General features: G+C 40.8%; 1 protein-coding gene across 1 annotated transcript; it reads left to right on the top strand.

Annotated features, from left to right (window-relative positions):
- Nucleotides 1-18,480: 18,480 nt before the first annotated feature.
- c23h1orf87 (chromosome 23 C1orf87 homolog) lies at nt 18,481-22,726 on the top strand. The gene is made up of 7 exons (XM_087180055.1): nt 18,481-18,760; nt 18,905-19,024; nt 19,375-19,498; nt 20,108-20,230; nt 20,839-21,075; nt 22,417-22,502; nt 22,590-22,726. The coding sequence occupies exons 1-7, from the start codon at nt 18,753-18,755 to the stop codon at nt 22,615-22,617; spliced, it is 726 nt and encodes a 241-aa protein (XP_087036181.1). The 5' UTR covers nt 18,481-18,752; the 3' UTR covers nt 22,618-22,726.
- Nucleotides 22,727-22,742: the final 16 nt, after the last annotated feature.

Genomic DNA, 22,742 nt, shown 5'->3' with positions numbered 1-22,742 from the left:
TCCACCAGTTTTTAGGGCGACCTATGGATGGCGATATTTCCTCAGTGGCTAAAAGAGCTCCACTGATTTGCCGGTCTAGTCAGAGGGACTGAGGGGAAATGACACCGAGTTGAAGTTATACTGTAAACTTTACTATAAGCTTTTGGGAAAACATCCGGGGCTGCAGCCTAATTTCCTCCCCCCCACCACCACCACCTTCTGCCTATTGCCTAAACTTGATTAACGTGCTCATATATTTCATGATGAAAGGCACTAACAACCTGTTTTGTTATTTAGGTATGATCACGCCTGCACTGCCATAACCAAACATTTCACATATGACAAATGATCAGCTATAAAGTAGGAGAAGCGACAATAGCTGCGCCGCTTCATCCTGAGCTGAAGGAGGAAGTTGACAATACATTTTCAATTAATCATGAGATAAGGATTTGTTTTCTGTTCATAATGTGACTCCGGCTCATTCTCAGTAATGATGCCATTCATCAGTGTCTGCAGGATAAGGACTGTTGTTGTTGCTGTTGTTGTTAGTGCTGCTGCTGCTATGTAACCGTGGTGATTGCAGCAGTTTAATCTCACAGTAGTTTCTATTGATGTGGATGAACATCTGACCTTGCTGTGGTCATCATTGTCGTCGCATTTCATTCAGGCCGGGTTCCCTCAAGGTGAGCGGAGCGTGCGCTCCTCTGAGGCCATGATTCATCCCAGGGACTGAAACAGCGAGGTCCCACAGGAACAGGAAGTCTGCACAGCAAAAAAAAAAAAAAAAAGATATTCAGTAATGTTGATTTACTCACCGCAATCACATTTGTTTAATTTTGTGACCGTGATGGAAATAGCGGCAGGGCTGTATGACCTCGCCACCAGGAATATTACCAAGACGGGATCTTTACCTCTGTGTCGGAGCCAGATCCATTAACAGCAACGATCTATCCAACAACCATTAATATTTTAATTTGATGCATTGGGTGGTGTTGAGTCAGTGCAGTGTGTGCATCTTACAGTGTGCATCAGTGTTTGTGTGGCTGTGCAGAGCTCTGCACTAAAATGAGCATATGACTCTGCTGGAAGATGTTAATTATCTGAGAGCTGAGTGAGATGATATTTTGTAAACTGAGTTAGCAGATTTTTTTTGGCTCACTTTTTAAAGACCATCACTGAATTTTCTTCTGCTTTTACTTACTGTGTGATATTATTTCATCATTACCTGGAGCAAACTGAGGTGCCTGAGATGCTAAGGCTTCGGGACCTGTGCCTCCCTGGTCCTCGTCATCCAGACTTACTCCGGATCCAGGGCCTAAAAAACAAAAACGAGTATCACTGTTAATGCTGATGATGTGAATGTGCACGGCAGTTGCTAGGTAATAAGGTAAACTTTCGCATGTCTGTTACCAATAAAAAAAAAGGCATGACCATTGGCCGATCGTCACTGTTGTACCTTTTCTCATACGTTTACAGACACAGGATTGGACATAACCAGGAAGTAAAGAGATCTAAACAGAAAAGCAGTAGTAGGAAACAAAGGAGGTTTTATTTGAAACTATGAATTTCTAAATTAGAAGTGAATCTTCACAAAAACATAAATTTTCTGGGACAGTTGTTCACGAAAAGAGAACAATCCCAGTAAAACTAAGACTATTTTCCAGGTTTTCAGACTCAGTATTTTGACGTATTTTGAAATAATATACACACAGATTTCATGTGCATAGTTTTATGATGTCTTCTACCAGCTGATGTTGGAGGGTTTTTCAGTCTGTGTTTGTTCACCAATATATCACCTGTTAGCTGCAGTGAATGTGTGGATCATGCTGCATGTGTTTGTGACTGATTTCCCTTTTGTTTTCCTGCAGTTTCTCTTCTTGACATTTTATTTCTGTCGATTTTTGCACCGTTTCTGCTCAAGTTTTTAAATGTTGTGCCCTCCTTAGTGAACATATCTCCTCCTGTCTTTCCTCTGACTTTTGGATGAAACCATGTCACCTAAAAATATTTACTTTGTGTTTAGTTTGAATCTACCCTGAGAAAAGGAGGCAGAAGTCTGTAGAAACGTCTAATCTCTCTGCTGTCCCTGAGCTGAAGCTCCCCTGCTATCTGTTCCCCACATCGTCTTTTGTTTTAAGGGTGGGGGGGTGGGGGGGGTCGCTGTGAGTAAGAGGCAGGATATTGATAGTGATGGAGTCGGCCGTCAGGGTTTGGCAGAGCCGGGGAGCCCTATCTCACTCTGACAAGGCCTTAAATGTCTGCTTGTCCAAAGGTTGTGGTTTCAATTTTCCTTCTCCCCAATCCTACAGGGAATAAAGTACAGCTGCCACGACCAACGCCGCCACAGATTCCAATCTAAACCCTAATGAACTAAGGGACTCTCACTCTGTGTGTGTGTGTGTGTGTGTGTGTGTGTGTGTGTGTGTGTGTGTGTGTGTGTGTGTGTGTGTGTCCAGTATGGAAGTGGAAAGGGATATAAATATACAATACATAAAAAAGCTAGAAAAAGTTCAGTTAAATAAAGACCTGATCTGTCTCTTTATTTATTTTAATGTAAAGATTTTAATTATCATCATTATTATTATTATTATCATTATTTTTTGTTTCTCCTTTTAAAGCCATTATGTGTAGAAATTTATCTGCATCTTTCAGTTTATTCTGACGGATAATTTTTGTCATAGCAGCTAAACAGCTAAATTTGTTCAACTGAGAAAAAAAGATATTCAACTGACAATGATACACAAAAAGCAACAAATGCCCAGAATTTCAAAGCTGGAAGCAGCAAATGTTTGATATAAAAGATGTAAATAGGACTGAAATTATGGATGCACCAAACTTTTCCTCCTGATCCCTCAGCTCAGGGTATGGAGGCAGAGACCAGACCAGGGCTCGCCTTTTCCCACAATCTGAAATCATGGAGCTCATTTGAATCATTATGTATCGTGAGGGCAGAGGATTGTTGTGGAGTTTACAGCCGCCCTGAATTAATGCAACTAATGGTGTTTAGTCTCATCATGGATCAGCTTCATAGCATCAGTACTGGTGCTAATTGCCAACTGATATGTAATGGCAGTATGTACACATCAAGCAAACACACAGGTAATAAAAGGCAACTTCACTGTGTCGATGCTCAAAATCAGGATTCAAACCAAAAGCGCAGGACAGGCAGGAAGAAACTCCAAACATGTCTGGACGTAAACAGGCAGAAACAGGAAAGCTACAGGCTGGACAGCGCGATAGACAAACAGAGGGAAAGCTGCAGGTATATCTACCGACGGGCTGATGAATGGAGTGGAAGCAGGTGCACAGGTGGATGTGGAGGTCAGGTGATGATGAGGGGCAGGAAACACTGAGAGCCACTGCAGGGCAGACAGGGAACAGCAGAGTCTGGATGACAGCAGAGGTTACAGAGGTCAGAGATGAAGAGGAACTAAGAGCTGACTGTCGCCGTGATAGGGACACACGTGCTCGACAAAAAATAAATAAATTTAAAATGAATTACAAGTAAAACACAACTTAAAAAAGAAATTATAGGGGCGTCGTGTGGCACAGTTGGTTGAGCAGGCGCCCCATGTGTAGAAGCTACAGTCCTCGCTGCAGTCGGCCCCGGTTTGAATCCTGCATCAGACGGCCCTTTACTGCATGTCATTCCCCCTCTCTCTGCCTCCCCATTTCCTGTCTCTCTACGGTGCTATCAATAAAGGCATAAAAAGCCCGAAAAAATATACGTTAAAAAAAAGAAAGAAATTATATACAATTATTATCCTGAAAAAATAGATATAGATTCACTTAGATTATTTAATTTAAGTTATTTTTTTCCTTTCATCCCCTCCTCCTTCTTTTACATATGTATTGTATTATTGTATTATTATTATCTACTGAGGCTGTTAGCATGCTGATATTAAGCAGGTATAAGTTTGACCAAAGCTGCCTTATTAGCTTTGCAAGTTAGCATATTAACATTTGCTAATTTGCACAAAACTCAAAAAACTATAGCTCAGGCTGAGGGGACTGTTGTTGGTTTTGCAGGGTTTTTCATTGACTGGTATTTTGGCCCGATGATGACGGAGGATGAAAAGTGAGTTACTACAATTCATCCAAAGGAGAATAATTTTAAATTTCATGGCAATCCATTAACTAGTTCCCAAGATTTTTCACTGTGAACAACTACAAAAATAAAAAAAACATCAGCCTCTGAACAAAAGTTTTTCAAAAAGTGATCAAACACCATTGTTTATTCAGTTTAAATGTTTTAGTGGCCTTTAACAAGGAAAAAGAAAATTCCCATAAGTCCTAGATGTTTGCAGGCTAAACAGCAGATTACAGCTAGAAAGGTTATGATGAGGTAAGTTAAATGTTGACTGAAGGATTGTACAGAGTTACAGAAGCTAAAGTGTGGACGTGACGTCATGACTCCAGCTCTTAAAAAAGAGAGGGAAAAAAAAAAGGCACCTTACACTGCTAAAACCTAGAAACTCATTCTTCAACCATGCCTCCAGTTTTTTCACAAAGTGCCACGATCCACCACTTTCACATTGGACAAAAAGCACTTTGTCTTTTATTTATTCAGATAGATGCTGAGAGTGGATATAAGAGGGGAAGCACCAGATAAAGAATGTGCTCCTGATGTCTATCAGTTCCTCCAGAGAAGCTGCGCAGCCTCGTCATAGTGACAGTGTTGAAGGAGAAATGGAGGCTGCCGCTCCTCCTGTCTGGCTCTCAGCCACCAGCTCTAAGCTATAACGTTGCTGAAGACCTCCACTCATTTAACAAGATGTCAAAGCGCAAACAAGCATCTATTGCGATCACATAAAAAGTGACCCATGAACCAGTATAATAAACAGATGCAGCTAAATAGTACAAAACCCCATGAAAAAGATGATCATTTTAATTCTGTCTTAATAAATTGTGAATTTGATTTTGAATTTGACAAGATGTTTAAAAATAGAAAACTTCCATGTCCGAACTTGTCCGCATGAAATACAACCGTCCTCTCCTAAAATAAAGAATACTATCATTTGGGACTTCAGTCAAGAGCTGAGTGGGATCAAACACAGACTCTCCTCCAGCTTAATTAAAAATGAACCACTGTAACACGATTTAAAGAGCTGAGGAATAAAGTGCTGAACAAAAATACACGTCTAAGCTCGCTCATTCATTCATTCATTCATTCATTCATTCATTCATTCATTCTGCAGCAGCAGCAAAGGAAAAGGTTTTAACTCGTTGTGCTGCAGATGATCATGTGTTTCAAAACTTATTGTTCTTGAAACAAGAAACCAAAAAGGTTTGGCCGATATTCTTCCACATCTGGGTCGAGTCCGGCTGTTATCCGCCAGTATTGACTGACAGCCCGAAGATTTTCTGTGTCTACGCCAGAATTGGTCCAGATGTGGAAGTAGCATCTTACACTCATGCTGTTTCTGGGAAAGATTTGGGCCGTGAAACTGGGCACATGTCGGGCCACAAGAAAACAAGCACATGGAACAAGTATAGGCCGGATTTATTTTGCTATCCGGGTCAAGACTTCACACAGGAATTACAACAACATTTCACACAAATGGTTAATATGCTATATGACTCTGGATGAACAGGGATGTAAACTAGTGAAACAAGTCTGAGTGGCGGAGGGATACAACCAAAAGGTGGTGGTTCTAGTTGATTATAGATTCTTTTGTATAAAAAGTTGTTAAAAAATGATGAAGGTTTAGGTTAGGAATAGTAATGGGTTTATGAGAAGAAAGGGATGATGTAAGAGTGAGCCTCCAGGTAATTGATAAAAGCTAATCGAATCTTCACAAGTGTGTGTGTGTGTGTGTGTGTGTGTGTGTGCTGACAACAGGGAGCAGTGTAGGGTATAAACTGTCAGCGTCCTTACACTTCACCCGTCTTTGATAATGTAGATCTGACCTGAGTGTTATTAATCCACTTTTAAACTCACTGGTCCAATTAATAAATACATGACATCAGATTGCTGAAGTGATGAGCAGACTGACACTCGCTGCACTAATAACTGACTAAAGACAAGAATCTATGTGGGATAGATGAGGACGCAGCATCTGGCCCTTTCACGCCTCATTGAGTTGATGGAATACTAATAAAAGCCATATGACAACAGCATACTAAGTGTGCAATTAATATTCTAAAATATTCCTGCGCTGCATGTGGCGGAGACCTGTTTAAGGCTCCCTCGCTGGCAAAGTGACGGCGCTGTCTCTCCGGTAAGGAGGAGATGTCCTTATTAACCTTTTTCCCTGTGAGCTGAGTCTCAGACAAACCCGCAGGTTCTGCAGGGACGCTGGGGTCGCACACAGCCGCCGATTTTTGTCCCATCACCTGACGGCAGATAAATAATGTCCTCTTCTTCTGGAGCCTTTTTCTCCTCTGAGCTGAGCGGCCAGAAGGAGCTAATTGATTGATTTGGAGATGATTCAACATCCAGAGTGGTGAAGTGTCATAACATAGATAGACGAAAGATATTTTCTTTCACATCAAGGTCAGAGAATAAGTTTTCTGTCACAATGAAAAAGCCATGTTGTTCCACTTTTTTTCAGGCTGTGATCAATGAAGTTGGAGTGAAAAAATTTGTTTGTGTTTCTCAATTAAAAATGGAAGCAGCATAAGGTTGTCTTCAAGCGCCAACCTCCTAGGCTAAAAAATGGCCCAAACTGCAGTTCCTCCAATGACCACAAGAGCCTGGCTCCAACAGTGAGTCACTCCCCACAGACTCCCATGTTAAAATGTCCAACTTCTTCACAGCAGAAATAAACATGTTTACAGCCTGGTACAAAAACAGTTTTGGTCTCTAGAGCTAATTTCCTCCTTCATGACAACAGTTTATATAATGCGCCTGTTTACATTTTATTAAGACTTAAAGTTATGGAGAATTGAGAGCATTGCAACTGACAGGTGGGTGCCATCACAGTTGGCTAGCCACTCGGTGTCACCTCAGCTAATTCCAGTCACTGAACGTCACCCTAAGTTTAGTATTATTTTATCTATATGTTAGCACCGATTACCAGGTATCAGTGTCTGCGCTGTCCATACTTGGCTTTTTAGGTTTGCTCATTAACAAGCTAATTAGCCAGCAAATGAATTAGCTTTGTGTTACCCTTTGAGCAAGATGCCCGACGCCCAGCTGTGCTAACAATGCTAACAGGAGTGTTTGCTTGCCACATCTATTAAACCGCCATGCAACGAAGTCTCTGCTCCACACACGCCCCACCTCATTGTCCATTTCTGGATTAACCAGGAGTAAGGGGCGGAGTCAGGCACTGCCAAGATGGTGACAGTGAAGCAGCTCACTCTGAGCTTCAAAACCAATCTGTGAGTGACATCACGGAAGCTATGTCCATCTTTATACACGATTGTCTTAGAGGAGGTGCTCAGAGTAGAGGAAGGATGACTTCAACACTAGGTCACAATTTATGCCCTTTCAACAGTTGTTTCTTTTATCCGTGATGTTGATCTTTACTGGTTTTAGCTGGAAAGACACTGAAGTCCATGTTGCTCCGATGGTCAGGCGGGTCCGCACTTTGCATGGTAGCTTGCTGCATTTGAATTTCGCCTGTATCCTGGTTTTCCTGTCGTGATTCCTCCTTTTACAATTCCTCCCTTCAACATCTAAGGATGGCTTTGTTGTGCAGTTGCCTAGAAAGTCTCCCGAGATACGCACACACACACACACACACACACATTCATTTTATGTGTCTGTCTCCTGCAGCCTCTTATCTGTCTGGCAGAGGAAGCCCAGAAAGGCCCTCTGCTGTAGATGATTGTCAGCTCCAGAAATTCAGACCAGATTCACGTCAGTCTGCTGTGAGCGGGAGCCTTCCTCTGGGCTCACCTCACGACGTGTTGTTTTAGTTTAATATTTCATTGTGCCAGCTGGGTTGTATCCATCTGCTGAAGGTGACTTTATCTGTGCAGCGACTGTTGGAGAAATTAGTTTGTAGATAATATGATCTGACCTCAATATCAGCACTACGATCCCTGGTAAGAGCTGAACACTGTGGAGTCTGAGGTCATTTTGACTATTTTATCTCATATTAACATGAGAACAGGACACCAGCAGTTTTACCCTGAAATTCCCTTAAAGCTTCCAAATGAAGATTAAGGTGGAATGCACGTGGGGAAAGAAGGTTCAGTTTGACCTTTAAATGATCAAAATGTTTTAGAGTTTTAATAACTTTATTTAAGGTTTACTTTAATGCGCTCCTCATGCAAATTAAGGGCCAGTTTAGGCATTAAATTCATGGATTTAAAGGAAAAGTCTGATATTTTTTCGCTTTCTTGATGAAAGTTAAAAGAGAAGATCAATACAACTCTCCCATCTATACGCTAAATATGAAACTATTCCGCCAGCAGCCAGCTAACTTAGCTTAGCATAATGACTGGAGACCAGCAAGCCTGGCTCTGTACAAAGGGACAACATCTATCCACACCTCACTAATTAATTTAAGTGTAACAACAACAATTCACTGTTTTACAGGTGGGTTATGTGCCAGTTGTGGGGCATCAACGAGCAAAGCCTGCAGGAGGTTACTGGTTCCAGTAATGAAGTACGATGGGACACAATTCCCCATAAAACAGCAAAGGTTTTTCATATGAAATAAACTTGACATACGTATGTGTGTTAATTAGTGAGTTTTAGATCTCTTTTTGCTAAGCTAGGTTAACCAGTTTCTTGCTTTATACATACCTATTTATTGGTGGATTTATAAATTCTCTTTAAAATAGTATTTATATTTTTGACACCTATAAAAATATGAAATTAAGGAAATGCTTTATTACTTTTCCTGTGGCATCCCTGGTCCTCCATAAGTCTGAGGCTAAATCAAAACTAATACAGTTTCATTTTAAAGCAGCATTTTAAAAAGAAAGCGTTTTAGCTGCATATCAGAAATAGTCTCTGTCCATACTAACACACCTGAAAACGCATATCATATGACCGTTCACACACACTGGGCATGTGCGAGCTGGTGTAAACAGGAAGCAGATTGTCAACTCTGCAGGTGGTAAGTTGCATAAAATACTACGAACAAGGATCAGCGAAAGCAGTTGTAGCATTAAAATACAGAATTGATCTGAACAGCAGCTGCTAGCAAAGACAACAAGATCAGTCACACTTGGAATTATCCATGTTACATTCACCACTGGTAGTTGAGGCTGATAAGAACCAATCAGGGAGTGAAGGTGGGTGTCTACTTCATCGTTTCCTACGATCTCCATTTCTGCCCGTCCAGACTGCAACGCAACCCCAGAGTTTTCAAACTAAAATGTGTCCAGCAGCGTTTCCAAAAGTCTCTGTTTTAGGAGCTTGAAAACTCCAGAGTAGCGTGGACACCAGGTGTAAAGGTTGAAAAAGTGATGCGGTTTAAAACTAAAACATATATAGATTGAACATCTAACTCTCTACAAGTGAATAAGTGTTTCCCAAAATGTGGAACTTTTCCTTTAAGGAACCCCTGGTGTACATTAAAGAATGTGAGAAGTGTTTTCCTTTCTTTATCACATTTGTTTATCACCTTACAAAACTGTTTGTTTTTATCACTAATAGATATGTGTTCTATAATCCCAGCCGAGCACTGTTGGATCTCTCAGCAGGTCGACAACACGACAGCCCCTCCATATTAAAAGCTTTAATTAGCTTCTTTCATCTTGTGTTGGTTAACGGCTTTGAGAATGTCCAGCTGGTTTACATGCCTTTGATTAAGAAATTATATGAAGGAGGTAAAGAACGTCTAAAGATGAAAAAGATAGCCGTCAAAACAAAGCAACCTTTGAACAGACAAACACAGAGCAGCAGAAGCGGCTCGTTAAATCTTTAACACATAATAACAAGTTTCTCTCAGCTGTGAAAAAGCACATGAAGCCTCTTTTACAGAATATACATTTTTTATGAATGATTCACTTTGGACGAACATGAAGAATTAGCTTTCTGCAAGTGTAGTTTCTAAGCCTTTAAACATCATTTAGACATGAGCTGTCGTCTCTCCGCCGTTTCAGTTCAACTATTTATATGATTTTCTTACTGTAAAGAACTGGAACAAGGTCGGTTTAACACATAATCTATTCAGGCTTCAAAATGCCTTAAACCTCCACTGTATACACCTCCCTTTATATCAACTCAAATCAAAGCTCCTGTGTAGGATTTCAGAATTTCTGACTTTGGCGACTCCTGCTCCGGTCACTGTGGCATCTGTCTACAAACAAGACTTAATGTCATCTCAATGATTTTAAAGATGATGTAATAATATTAAAACTATTCTTAACAAAGGGCTTTACTTACATTGCAACACGATAAAGTCAAACATGTTGAGTATGTTCAGCACATTAAACTTGGCTGATGACTAGCCCCTTTCATTTTACAGGGCAGTTAATTGTGTAGTAATTATTTAGTAAAGTGGAGAAATTTCCAAGAAAGTTGTGCTAGTAGAATTACCAGGAGTTACTGTAAAATATTGAGTAATTACGGACTAGTGTTCACTTCTGTTAAACAGCTGTTGCAGCGGCTTTCACTCCTGTTGAAAGGTAAGAATGTGGAAATTACAAACACATACACTGAAAGTACTTGGCTATGTGGAGGAAACTGCTGCTATCGATATTAATGGTAGTAATACAGAAATGACCCTCCTACCTGTATGTAAACTATACTACTTACTATAACAATTCATTCCCATATAATGACCGACCAACCCTCTTTATTCTGCTTAAGTTTTACTCCATAATTAGCCAATATTTTACAGTAATTCCTGGTAATTATACAACTACAACTTATCATTATACTGATTTTACTTGACTGCTATGTCTTGGAAAGTTTTTCACATTACTACATAATTACTACATAATTAACGGCCTGTAAATTAAAGGGGTACCTAAAATGTTGAAGTTGTCTAAAATCATTTGAAAATAATATATTTTTTGAAACGATACGTGAATGTGTTTTTGCTAAAGATGAGCATGCTCACAATGACGATGTCAGCAGGTATAACTTATACCCATGTTCACCATCTTTTTTGGATAATTAACACTAAACATTAAGTACAGCTGAGGCTGATGGGAATGTCTTGGACATAAACCAAAAGTCATGCCGGTATACCAGTAAGCCATCCTAGTGGACCAGCAGGGACAATACCTGGAGTCCAGCAGCTGTCACACCTGAAAGAAACACAGTTCCACCTGTGCTCTGTCAAAGAGAGAGTAACATTAACAGCTTAAGTTTCAAATGTTTTGACCCCTTAAAGTAACTGACTTTTAGTTGTGTATCATGAGATAATCCATAATTCATTTGTAATTTAAAAAAAGGGTAAATCTGTTATTTGTTTTAAAACCAAACAGGAAAACCCAAAAATCAAATTTGACCATTTTACACTTTAATCCTTTTATGAGAAGTTTCAGGAACTTGTAATGTGTAAATAATGAAGCTCTGTTTCCTTGACAATTTAAGTGACCTCAGGCTGCACAGGGTTAAAGATATGCCGTGTGGCTGTGTGTATATTTCGGTGTTTTTGTCTGCTTTGCCGGGCTGCTCTGTTGCCGTGGACGATATTATCTGCTAAGCTGTCTTGCCCTGTCAACACCTGCTGCATCCCGGTGTGCGGCCTTTTGAGGCAAAAAGCAGGTCACTTTGAAAGCTACAGGCCCTCCCTGTCCACCGCGGAGGGGTCAGGAAAAAGCAATTTGCATTTTAACACGAGGGGAACGGCGTGAGCGCCAGAGCGCCACTGCTGCTCCAGCTCCCCCGAAGGGCGGAGCAGAGCCCTCCTATCACGTTTGACACCTCCTTAATAGAGAGGCATGGCCACGCTGCAGACCTGCCAAATGATAAACTGGATTTATAATCCTGTACTGATACTTGTGTTTGAGTTATTATATTTCATTGTTTATTTTTCAGTTTATGTTCCTAAGTGTGGGGTTAGTTTATTTCCCAACATTTTGATTTAAATTTAAACAAATCGTATCACCTCATAAATATTCAAGGGACGTATTTCCACTCTGACCTCCAGCGACATGCAGCTGTTGAAGGATCAGTTCCTGCTGCATCCTGCTGATGTCTGTCCAGGTCAGGGCCGAGACTGTAAATCAATGATGGCTGCCACCTGTGAAGGGTACACAAAATCTTATCTTAATAATGATGTTAACATTCAAACACTGAGGCTTCTTACAACCTGTGACAGCAACGGAAGTTTATGTGGTCTGGACCAAATTCATTTCCATACATGCAGTAATATATGAGCATAATAAGGAGCACTTCTGTTTTAGTCTCTCTAGGGGAGGCAATGTTGGTCCGACACTCTTGTCTACAGAGAAATATCATGACAACTGTAAGACGGATTGCTGTGGACTTTTAAACAGACATTAATGTCTCCCACAAGCAAAATCCTCATGACCTTGGTAATGCCCGCACCTATCATCTAGCAGCACCAGGTACGTCTGAAACTAAAGACTGAAGCAGCCCCACTTTGCTGTTATGGGCTAAACAAACAGAAGTTCTGAATGGCTGCCATGATGTCAGGTTAGCAAGATTTATTCAGACACCTACAGAACAATTAATAACATGTAGGAAAAGAAGTAATAGTCGTTAAGTAAATGTATGTGTGTCATATCTCAGGGCCTTTCTTTCTTTATTGTCTAAAATCTCAGGCAGGTTGGTTGAACTTCAGCTTACACTTTTGCTCCTAGATATTTTTCATTTGAGCTTGTTTTTAGCCAGAAAAAGTTTCAGACCAACTGATCTTACACACTTTATGTTACATGTTTTGGTGCCTTCAAGGACGCTAATCTGGCGATGTGGAACATAACTGTTTTGTCATTCCTAAACAGAATGAAAGTGTTTTCACAATGTATATCACATGCTAAAGAAACTGTGGATTTCACTTTCTAAGTGCTCTCAAGTTCCATTTGAAGGCAGAACTAAAGGTCCCATATAGTGTAAAGGCAGATGTCCATGTGTTGTTTGATTATAAAGGTCTAGGTTCTATATTAATACTGTGAAAGTATCAAAGCCTGAGTCCACAGAGAAATGCACACAGCCTGTATTCAGAAACCGAGCCTTAAAACCAGCCGTCAGAATTGAGTGTCAACCTGAAATCTGCTATATTTTAATTCCATCACTGAAAAAACAGTCAGCCAATCAGAAGAGAGGCTTTTTACCATGTTAACAAGGTAAAAAGTTATAATACTAAACATCTGCATGAATATTCAGTAGTCATGCTGAATGCTGACATCACATTAGCAAAGTTAGCATTCAGCTCAAAGCATAACTATGCCGGACAAAGTTCACTTTCTACCAGTCATTTAGAGCTGAACCAGAGTCTGAGACGTTCCAATAACACTGACTGTAAAACCTGACCTTTACTCTGAAGCCTCCCTCTGCACAGACTCTACATCTGTGATGATCTAAAAACAGCAAAATTGTCTCTCCAGTTTTCATCCATCCAAAGAAATGTGGTTTCTGAAATGTAAGTAGAGTTACAGACTCACAAGCCTGGGTACAGACTCCAGTGTTTTATGTCCTTTGACCGTTAGACTGTTGAGGAACGTTATAATGTCACGTATTTCCTGTGCAGGTATGTCGAGCAGAAGGCATTTGTAAAAATGTTAAACGACGCTGCCATCTGAACCAGAGGAGGAGCTGGTGATGGATGGCTCAGAGCGCAGCAGGACTGTTGAAGATCATGGATGTGACGCTTTGATCAATGTGTCTCTCCACACGGCGGGTGCGGAGATGTAGTGGCTGCCATGTTCAGACCCCATTGTTTAATCCAACACATCATTTGCACGCAGGCGAAGGTTAACGAGACAGAGATAACCCATTAAACGATCAATTTATCATTCTGAAATGTATCTCCGACTTTGTCTTCTGTCTTTTCTCTCCAAGAAATCACATACACTGATTCACAGACAAACAAGGAGGTGCAGCCTCTTACAATCACAGCTACGAACACAAATGTCTGATAAAACCTTTCAGGAGTTGCTGTTTTTTTTTTGTTTTTTTTTTATTTTATTCCTTGTACTTTCCTCCTCGTGTAATTTGTCTGCTCTATTGCTCTGCTCTGCTTTATCTCAGCTGAGGGGCTGAGCCGGCTTTTGGGTGCATGTTTAGATAGGCCAGACATCCATTATCAGTCCGTGGCAAACCCGATTTAGAAACTCTGTAAAAGAATTACTCAAGAGGAGAGGAGAGCGCCGTGATTCTGTCACCTTCTCCTCCACCCTCGGCCCCCATCGCTGCTCTTTAATTGGGCTGCTAATCAATTATGGGCCTGTGTGCAAAAAGATTGTCTGAGCCGAGTGCATAAATGAGGCTGGCAGTCAGATCTGTGAGACTCAGAGAGGTGACTAAACAGAAACCACTTTACCTCAGTGTTTCATATCATCCTGCTCACAAACTTACTGTTGACCTTGAATCTGTTTCACCTCAGACCCCTGATGATTATTAATTAAGGCTTTAAGGTCCAGGTTAATGATCTTAAGACGACCCCTGCGTCTAATGTGCTCTGTGCTCAGATATTCAAGTGTATGGAAAGAGGTCGGCCCTGGTCTTTAAGAAGTCCACAATTTAAGATACTAGCTAACTGCAGCTGTGTCCCAATTCAGCTGCGCGTCCTTTGGAGGACGTGGGCTACTAAGGTGTGGTACTACGGTACAGTTGTACCATTAGCTGTTGAACTGAGCTGAAACCCAATACTTACATTTAAAAGTGTAATCTCAGACTCTCTGTCTGTGCCGTTTGCTTTCATTACTGGCACGCAATGACTCTTGGGATAGGTTGGGCCACGCCCAGGAAAAGAAAGACACATTTGAAGGAACCGTCAAAATGGGACAGCCTAGTTGTGCCGCTGTGATGCAATCAGCCCCTGAATTGGGACACAGCTTATATAACTTGAGAGCACAGCAAGCCTTTAGATCCTACTCACCGACTTCCCACCCTCCTGAACCGTGTTGAAATGATGCATTTTAGATATAAAATGAGGCATGAAGGTGGGGTTATGCTCAAAACAAATTAGTCCGTGCAGCATGTCATATGATGTTGGAAGGCTGAAGCCTCAACTGTACTCCCTTGCAGATGTCCACACAGATATCTGCAGACACCACAGACATGTAATTGTTCTTAAGGCCAATTCATACCTTCCTTGTCTTCGGTCCACGTGACTTAAAGGTCAAAATTCACTTCACCATGGTTTTCTAACAGTAATTTGTGTCCCTAGCCTGTCTACAAACCCCCCAAAAATGAAGTGTTGTATGTGTGTACTAACTATTTCACTTCGGACTGCTGTCATCATTCACCCATACCCGTGAGGGTCCGCTTAGACCCAAAATTTGTTGCCGCACAGACTGTACGCATAGGAAGTGCACCGACTGCTAATCTCCAGGTAACAAACTGCATTCTTGTTTTGAAGAAAGGTTGTGCGAGGAGATCCAGCATTACCCACATTTATATGATTCTTCTTCGTTAAGCGGTCGCAAGTCATATTATCTTTGTGCCTTCCCCTTGTTCTCTGCTTCTACTTTTTATTTCTATAGCAGTTTATAGCAGCAACGACGTTGTGGTGTTTTACCACTATCAACTGGATTGGAGTGTGGTCGTGTGGAACACCAGACCGATGCGAACCGTCATTTGTACAATGAATGGAACCACGTGTGTCCGCACGACCGGAGAAAAGTCTGAAGTCATCTGCATATCTTGTATGTCTGTGTCTTTAACTTCTTCATAGCTTGGAGACTTGGAGGTGCGCATGTGCAGTTGTTGCCCTTGTTGCATAGAGTCAGCGTCACAAATCGGACGAATTAATGACTTTAATGAATTACGTCAGTCGGACCCTCGTGAACCCCCTTGAGGATGTGGAAAGTACGACACTAGCTTAAGTGTTAACAGCTGTTTAGAGCAGCCCTGCATTACAACAGCACAGGGCTAGGTTTTTTTATGACACCAGTGAGACAATGAAATATGATCCAGGAAGTCCAGCTGATGAAATAATAATATGTAAATAAACATTGCTCACTGCTTCTCAGATGCTCATTAGTTCAGTTTGCTGATTGGTCAATAGAGCAACAGCTCAAGCTGAAAACAGTTCATTGTAATTCTTTGTGCTCTTGTTCTCCTGGACTGATGTTAATATTACTGAGCAGCATGTGAGCTCAGACACAGTGGACTTAATTTCCCAAAAGCACCTGATGGGCCTTTGAGGATTCTTGAGACAGTAAACAGTCTCTCAGCTTGGCGTCGGCGCCTCCTTCCTCACAGCAGCAAACCTCCTACAGCTGTTTTATTGCTGCTGGTTTGATCATCAAGATCTGGACTTTGTGTTTGACTTTCACACTTCAGCCGCAACAGGACATTTAAAGAGGTGTGTGACGTGTGCGGACTGACAATGCCGTGAAGAATGAATGGCCATTTCCACAGTTATTAAGACCGTTTAATAACTTAATTCCTTCAAATCAAACGGAGAGAGGCCGAGCTCCGGCAGCAGCTCCTGGCAGTGTGCCAGACTCGGGCTAGAGCCGTACAGTGGAGAATCTCCTGCTTTATTCTATGAACAGATTAAAGGGTTGCAGAACTTATTGACTCAGATTTCTCCTCCAGGTATAGAGTAATTAATGTAATTAGGCCCTCTATCTCCGCTCCGGCCTCTTATCAAAGCTGTTTCTTTATCGCTTCTGGAAATTTAATTAGAAAAATCTCTCTAATTAATGATTTTGCAAAATTTAAGTTAACTTCAACCAATTGATTCCCTTGTTAATTGATGGCCAGAGGCACATAGAGAGAAGAGTTGGACAGATGGACAGAGGTGGGAAGGAATAACAGTTTGTACATTATTTAAGTACTGTACTCAAAGCTCCACTAATCATTATCACTTAAAGGCACATTTACTGTGGTTCAGCCTCAGTGTTTCCAGCAGCAGCAGCAGCAGCAGCTCTGATGAGGAACATGATTATCAGTCAGACAAAAAACACCACAACAAATGAGTGATAATGTTGCGCTATACCTGCTGGACGTGTCAATAGACAACAGTTTATTAACACATTATAAACATCAACTTTTTTAGGTGCAGGTTGTGCGTCTGTCAGCTGGTTGTGGAGTTCTTTTGCCCTCTGGTGGCTACCGAACACCCACTGACTGTTTAAAAGATGGACCTAGCCCTCCATGACGTCACCCATTGTGTTTCTGAAGAGCGGATTTGAAGCTCGGAGTGCACTGCTGTGCCGTTGCCATCTTGGCAGTGCTAATTTAGTTAGCATCATTGGCACAGCTAGGTGTCTGGGCGTCTTGCTTCAAGGCTAAACCACAGCTAATTCATTTGCTTACTAATGCTAGTAAACAGGCTAGTTAGCAGGTTAAACTAACAAGCCGGGTATGGTGAGCTCAGACACAGATACTTGCTAACTAGTGCCAACATATAAATAAAATAATACTATAAATTCACTCACCCCAAAAACAGGACGACTTTCTCACGTTCAAGTCAAATTATCCGTCTGATATTTGCATAAAAAATCCTCTAAAAATACCACAAACATGGCCAAGAGATCCCGTTCAGTGACTCATATTAGCTAAGGTGATGCCGAGCAGACAGCTATCTAACAATGACAGCACCCAACCCTCAAAGCAGCCATACCCTCAATTCTCCATGACTTTAAGCCTCAATAAAAATGTAAACAGGTGAGTTATATAAACAGGTGTCATGAAGGAGGAAATTACCTCTAGAGACCAAAACTGTTTTTTGTACCAGGCAGTAAACATGTTTATTTCTGCTGTTAAGTTGGACATTTTAACAGTATATGGAGACTGACTCACTGGTGGAGCCAGACTCTAGTGGTCATTAGAGGAACTGCAGGTTTTGGCACTTCTTTGTTGTCTTCATTTTCCAGAGGGAAATACTGTACTAACTATACCTGAAACTGAAGGTGTATAAATTTATTTTGTAATAAAAAAATGTTTTAAAAAATTGCTGGAATTGACCCAAATCGACTTCACATGAAATATCTCAACATCTATCATATGAATTACCATGGAATTTGTGACAGATATTCAAAGTCCCTAGAGGATAAAATCCAACAACTCTACTGATCCCCTGGTATTACCTCTAGTCCCGCCAGTAGGTCAGAGTTATGACCAAATACCTGAACATAAAAGCCACATAAATCCATAAAATAAAATTAGAAAAATAATCTACTCCAGTTAGAGATGCTCATTATTGATGTATTGAGGTGATAATTTAGCACTGACGGTTACGTACGAAATAGATAAATAAATACATTAATTTGAATGCAGGATTGTTACTAATAAATTTGTGTTTTTCTGTTATGATAACTAGGAATACCAGTGTTTGGATAATAGTTTTGAATGCATCTTCCATCATTGCAGCCTGGGACATACACATTAGACACCATCATGTGCACACAGTATGGATGGAAAGGAAAATATACAGTAAATGCTCATAAAATTAATGTCAGGTATTTTGTTTCACTTTTACCAACCACCCACTTTTCTCGTTTTTTTTTTTTTTTTTTAAACACAGAAATATTATGCTAGTAGCCTCAAATGTCAAACACACACTTGCACACTAAATCACCAGTGTTTGTGTGCTGAAGTGAGCCCCAGGCCTCTGCAGGGTGCTGTAGTGTGTCGGGCGTTTGCAGCTCAGGGGTGGGAACGCAGCAGTAACCATGGTGCAGATAAAGCAAACAGGAAGACAGGAAACACCTCAGACACACAACAAGAAACTGGATCCACGGAAAGGGAAAATGGAAATGAGTAAGAACTGGAATAAATGTACATGTAAGTAAAGAGTTATTATACAGAAAGAAACTGTGGACAATGTGTGTACTGTGACGGCTTCATGTGAAAAATGGTACCAAGACTTTCCCCCTCTGTCTCTTTAATAGTTGTGTGATGTGTCTGTCTGTTCGTCTTATCTTTCAGGAAGTCTATCACCTGCATCATGGCTCAGAAAAACACGTCAGGAAGAAACACAGTCCCCCGACTTGTCGTCAAGATCGTAGGCAGCAAACAAGTGAAGCAGTTTATTGAGGAGCCACAGGAGTGAGTGTAATGACGAGGCTGTTAGTAAAAGCTGATTGTAAAACGTGAAACTAAAATTACGCCTATTATTATTTATTCCTGTGATTATGAGGTGCAGACATTTGGATTCTGATTGTTGACTGACAGTCAAGTATGAATTTGTTCAATGACAGCATTAATCACTGCTTTTATTTTGTCATCTTCCTGTGTTTTGAACACAGACACTGAGGTTTACATGGGAGTTTCTATTTGTTATCACAGATTATTTATTTTTAATCCCTATGATGCTTTGATTGTGATTACGGGCTGTACAAATACGGTTAACTTACAGTACAGCACTCATATGATCCTGATGTGTTTTTGCTGAACAGAGATACGTCAGAGAGAGAAGCAGAAAATCCTCCTGTTGAAGCTGCAGATGAGCCAGATGTGTCCAGGTCTCACCAACAGCTGCACAACAGGGTGGACTCTGCACTCTGGGCTGTGATCAACCAGGTAAAGTGTACGTGTTATCGTTGTAATAATAACTTATTTATATTCATTTATATAGCAAAGTGTTCTTAATTACAATTTTCTGGTACTTGAGTATTTCTACCTCGACTCCACCACATTTCAGAGGCAAACATTGTACTTTTTACTCCACTGCATTAATTTGATAACTTTTGTTATTTATGTAGAATCAGATTAATAAATCAAAATACAACCAACAAATAAATTAGATGTATAATTAAAGGTTTAAATAAGACTTTATTGATCCCTGTGGAAAATTCACAAGCTTCCCAACAGTATAGAAGGTGATTAAAATCAGCACATTAATGCATCTATAATATAATAATTATAATCCATAATATACTCTACATTATATATTTTAAAATTGACTAATCTAGATAATGAGAATGACTGTTACTTTTGGTACTTACTAAATGCTGATGTTGATATTTCTGTACTTTTACTTGAGCTGAAGTTTTAATGTATAACTTTAACTCTTATTTCTACACTGCGCTTTTCCTATTTTTACTTACTAAGATCTGAGTTCTCGTCATCTCACCTCTGCACACGAGCTCTGAGGTTTTAACCTCACTGATGGTGACTCTTCCTCCTCAGGTTCCTGACAGGTTGTGTGTGACGGCGCCCTCTGGTGACCACTCCAGGTCCTACATTCACCCGAAGACACGTCAACACGTCACTGAACACAGAGCAGCTGAACCACCGGAGACAACAGAGCAGGTTCTTCTGTAAAATATAACCTTAAAAAGACAGGGTTTTTTTTTTGTGACACTAATTTAAAATAAAATTGTCATGAATGACTCATAACAATTAAGAACAAGTGGACAAGACTTTTCGAAGGTCGTACAATAAGTAGAGCTGTGAACATCAAGGCCAAACTCCTGTAATGAAGAAGAAACACTATTAACTGAAGGAAGGAGAATGAATCAAGTCAACAGCAGACAAGATTTAATTTAAAATAAAACACTCACTTAATATAATACAAGCTGCCTTAAATCTAAATTTAATTATTTAATCTCCCAGGTTTTCTTTGATTTATATGATTAAGGCCCAGGCTACTTAAATAAACCTGTAATTCAGTTATTAAAACTTTGATTCCCTCCTGATCAAATGCAAAGTTTAGTTTTTCCAGGTATAAGATAAACTGGTTATTTCCTTCTAAATACAAAGCAAAATTTGCACAAATGATGTCACACTTCCCTGTTCCGTCTGCGCTGCATCATCCAGATCAATGATCCACATCCCGCCTTCACAGTGTCGCGCTGCTGCTGTTGAACTTGCTGCAGATACACTCTCTTGTTTCTCTGGTCTTTTCGCAGAGAGGCGAGTCTGAGCCCAGAGATAAGTGGGAGCTGTCCTCAGCTGTCAGAGAGGAGCTGCGTGATTGGCAGCTCTCCTCTCTGAGGTCAACAGAGGACGAGGTGGCAGCTCTGGACGCCTCCCTCAGCGGGACGGTGAATCGATCAGAGATCACTCACCTGTTCCTGAAAAACGACGTTCCACTCAAATTACCCACATTTTCCATGCTTCTGCAAACCTTCTCTGATAAAGACGATCCGGTCCAGGTGAGGAAGCAACGGCCGAGTGTCACCTGCACAAAAAAAAAAACCAACACATTACAAGTAAAAGCCTGTGGGAGAGAAATCTTCACCTGGGCCGGAGGAGTTCAGATCCTGTCTGAGCTCAGTGTCATCCAGGCTTTACTGAGAACAGTTCAGTCCCGGGAGTGAACCAACTCATTTTTATATCATGGCTCACTTATCCTGTTGTGGGTTTATAGTTCCACAGGCCCTCCGTCATGACACCCTCTTACCTGACCTTGTACCAGGCCGCCATTACCTCATGTTTTCGGTACTTGGTCTCAGATGTTCCTCCTTTAAAAGTTGAATATCGTTGCTTCCCACAGACCACTCAGTTCTCTGTCCGATAAGCTCCTGAAACACAAATGACCTCTGCCCTCTGACCACACACACCATCACGTCTTCCCGCATGATAATCAACTAACGATTATACTTTTAATCAAAATGGGCATAAATGGTTACACACTTATTTTATATTTGATAAAATACAAAAACACAAAACACGAGTAAAAATATTTCCCACAAGTCCTGCTTTCAAAACTGTACTCAAGTAAAAGTACAGAGGTCTTTTCAGCAACATGTAAACGCAGCAGTTCTACAGGAAAAATGATCCAGGATAATTACTGAATTGCATTATATGAGTTTGCATTTTAATGCTGCTTGTAGTTACTTTATATACTGTTAAACTTACTTTATAACAATGCATCATAGTTTATATGCAGATTATAGGTATTCAAAATCTGAATCAGTAAAGTAACAGTAACTACATCTGAGAAATAAATGTAGAGGAGGAAGAAAATCACAATATTTCCTTCTGAAATGTTTCGAAGGAGAAGTAGAGAGTAAAATGAAATTAATGTACTCACGTTAAGTACATCACAACTGTTCAAGGAAAGGTGGATGAGGGGAGGGGGAGTTAGACAACAAAATGAGAGGAGACACGAGGAAGGACTTAAGTAAAAAAAACAAAAGGAGATGAGGAGACAAAAGATGAGGAGACAAGGAAACAAGAGAAGGGAGTCAGATCAAGCTGCTTCTGTCACCCCCTGAGCTTTTTAGTGATTTTCAGTTTTTACAGAAGGTGAGAGCCTGATCTCTGTCACACGACATCACAACCACCTGTACAAAGCAACACTCATGCAGCGGCGCCCCCTGTGGCAAGAGTGTGGCCCAACACTAGTCATCTGTCTAGTCATTTGTTCTCACAGCAGCTCAGTGTGTTCCAGAGGCTTTAAATCATTTCATCACCTTGATCTTTATGTGTCAACGTGTGATTTATGGTGCTTTGGGTTTTTCAGAGTTATTCACTTTGTGCTGCTGTTACAGATTTATTACAGAAACCTCCTACAGTTCATTAAAACCTCTGCATTCCCTGATGACCTGCCTGCAGCAGCAGCAGCAGCAGCAGCGAGGTAAAGCCACAGTTTCCATGTTCACGGTGAACTCGCACTGAATCTGCTCTGTGTAAATGAACTCGTTCCCCTCCCTCCTCTCTGCAGCTTCGGTGCAGCTGAAGGACGAAGCTGAGAGTCGATGAGGCAAGAAAACCAGAGCAGGACTCACCTGACCACAGCTCAGAGGACTAGATTTCATTTTAATGTTGTTGAGATAGAAAATGTGTCGACATATATCATCTATCATATTGTTATAGG

This window comes from Seriola lalandi, unplaced genomic scaffold, assembly GCF_002814215.2.
Source record: "Seriola lalandi dorsalis isolate HSWRI2012SDOR001 ecotype SW California unplaced genomic scaffold, Sedor1 jcf7180002054885, whole genome shotgun sequence".
NCBI lineage: Eukaryota > Metazoa > Chordata > Actinopteri > Carangiformes > Carangidae > Seriola > Seriola lalandi.
Note: the sequence above shows the minus strand (reverse complement) of the source record. Positions and strands in the feature narration are given on the sequence as shown.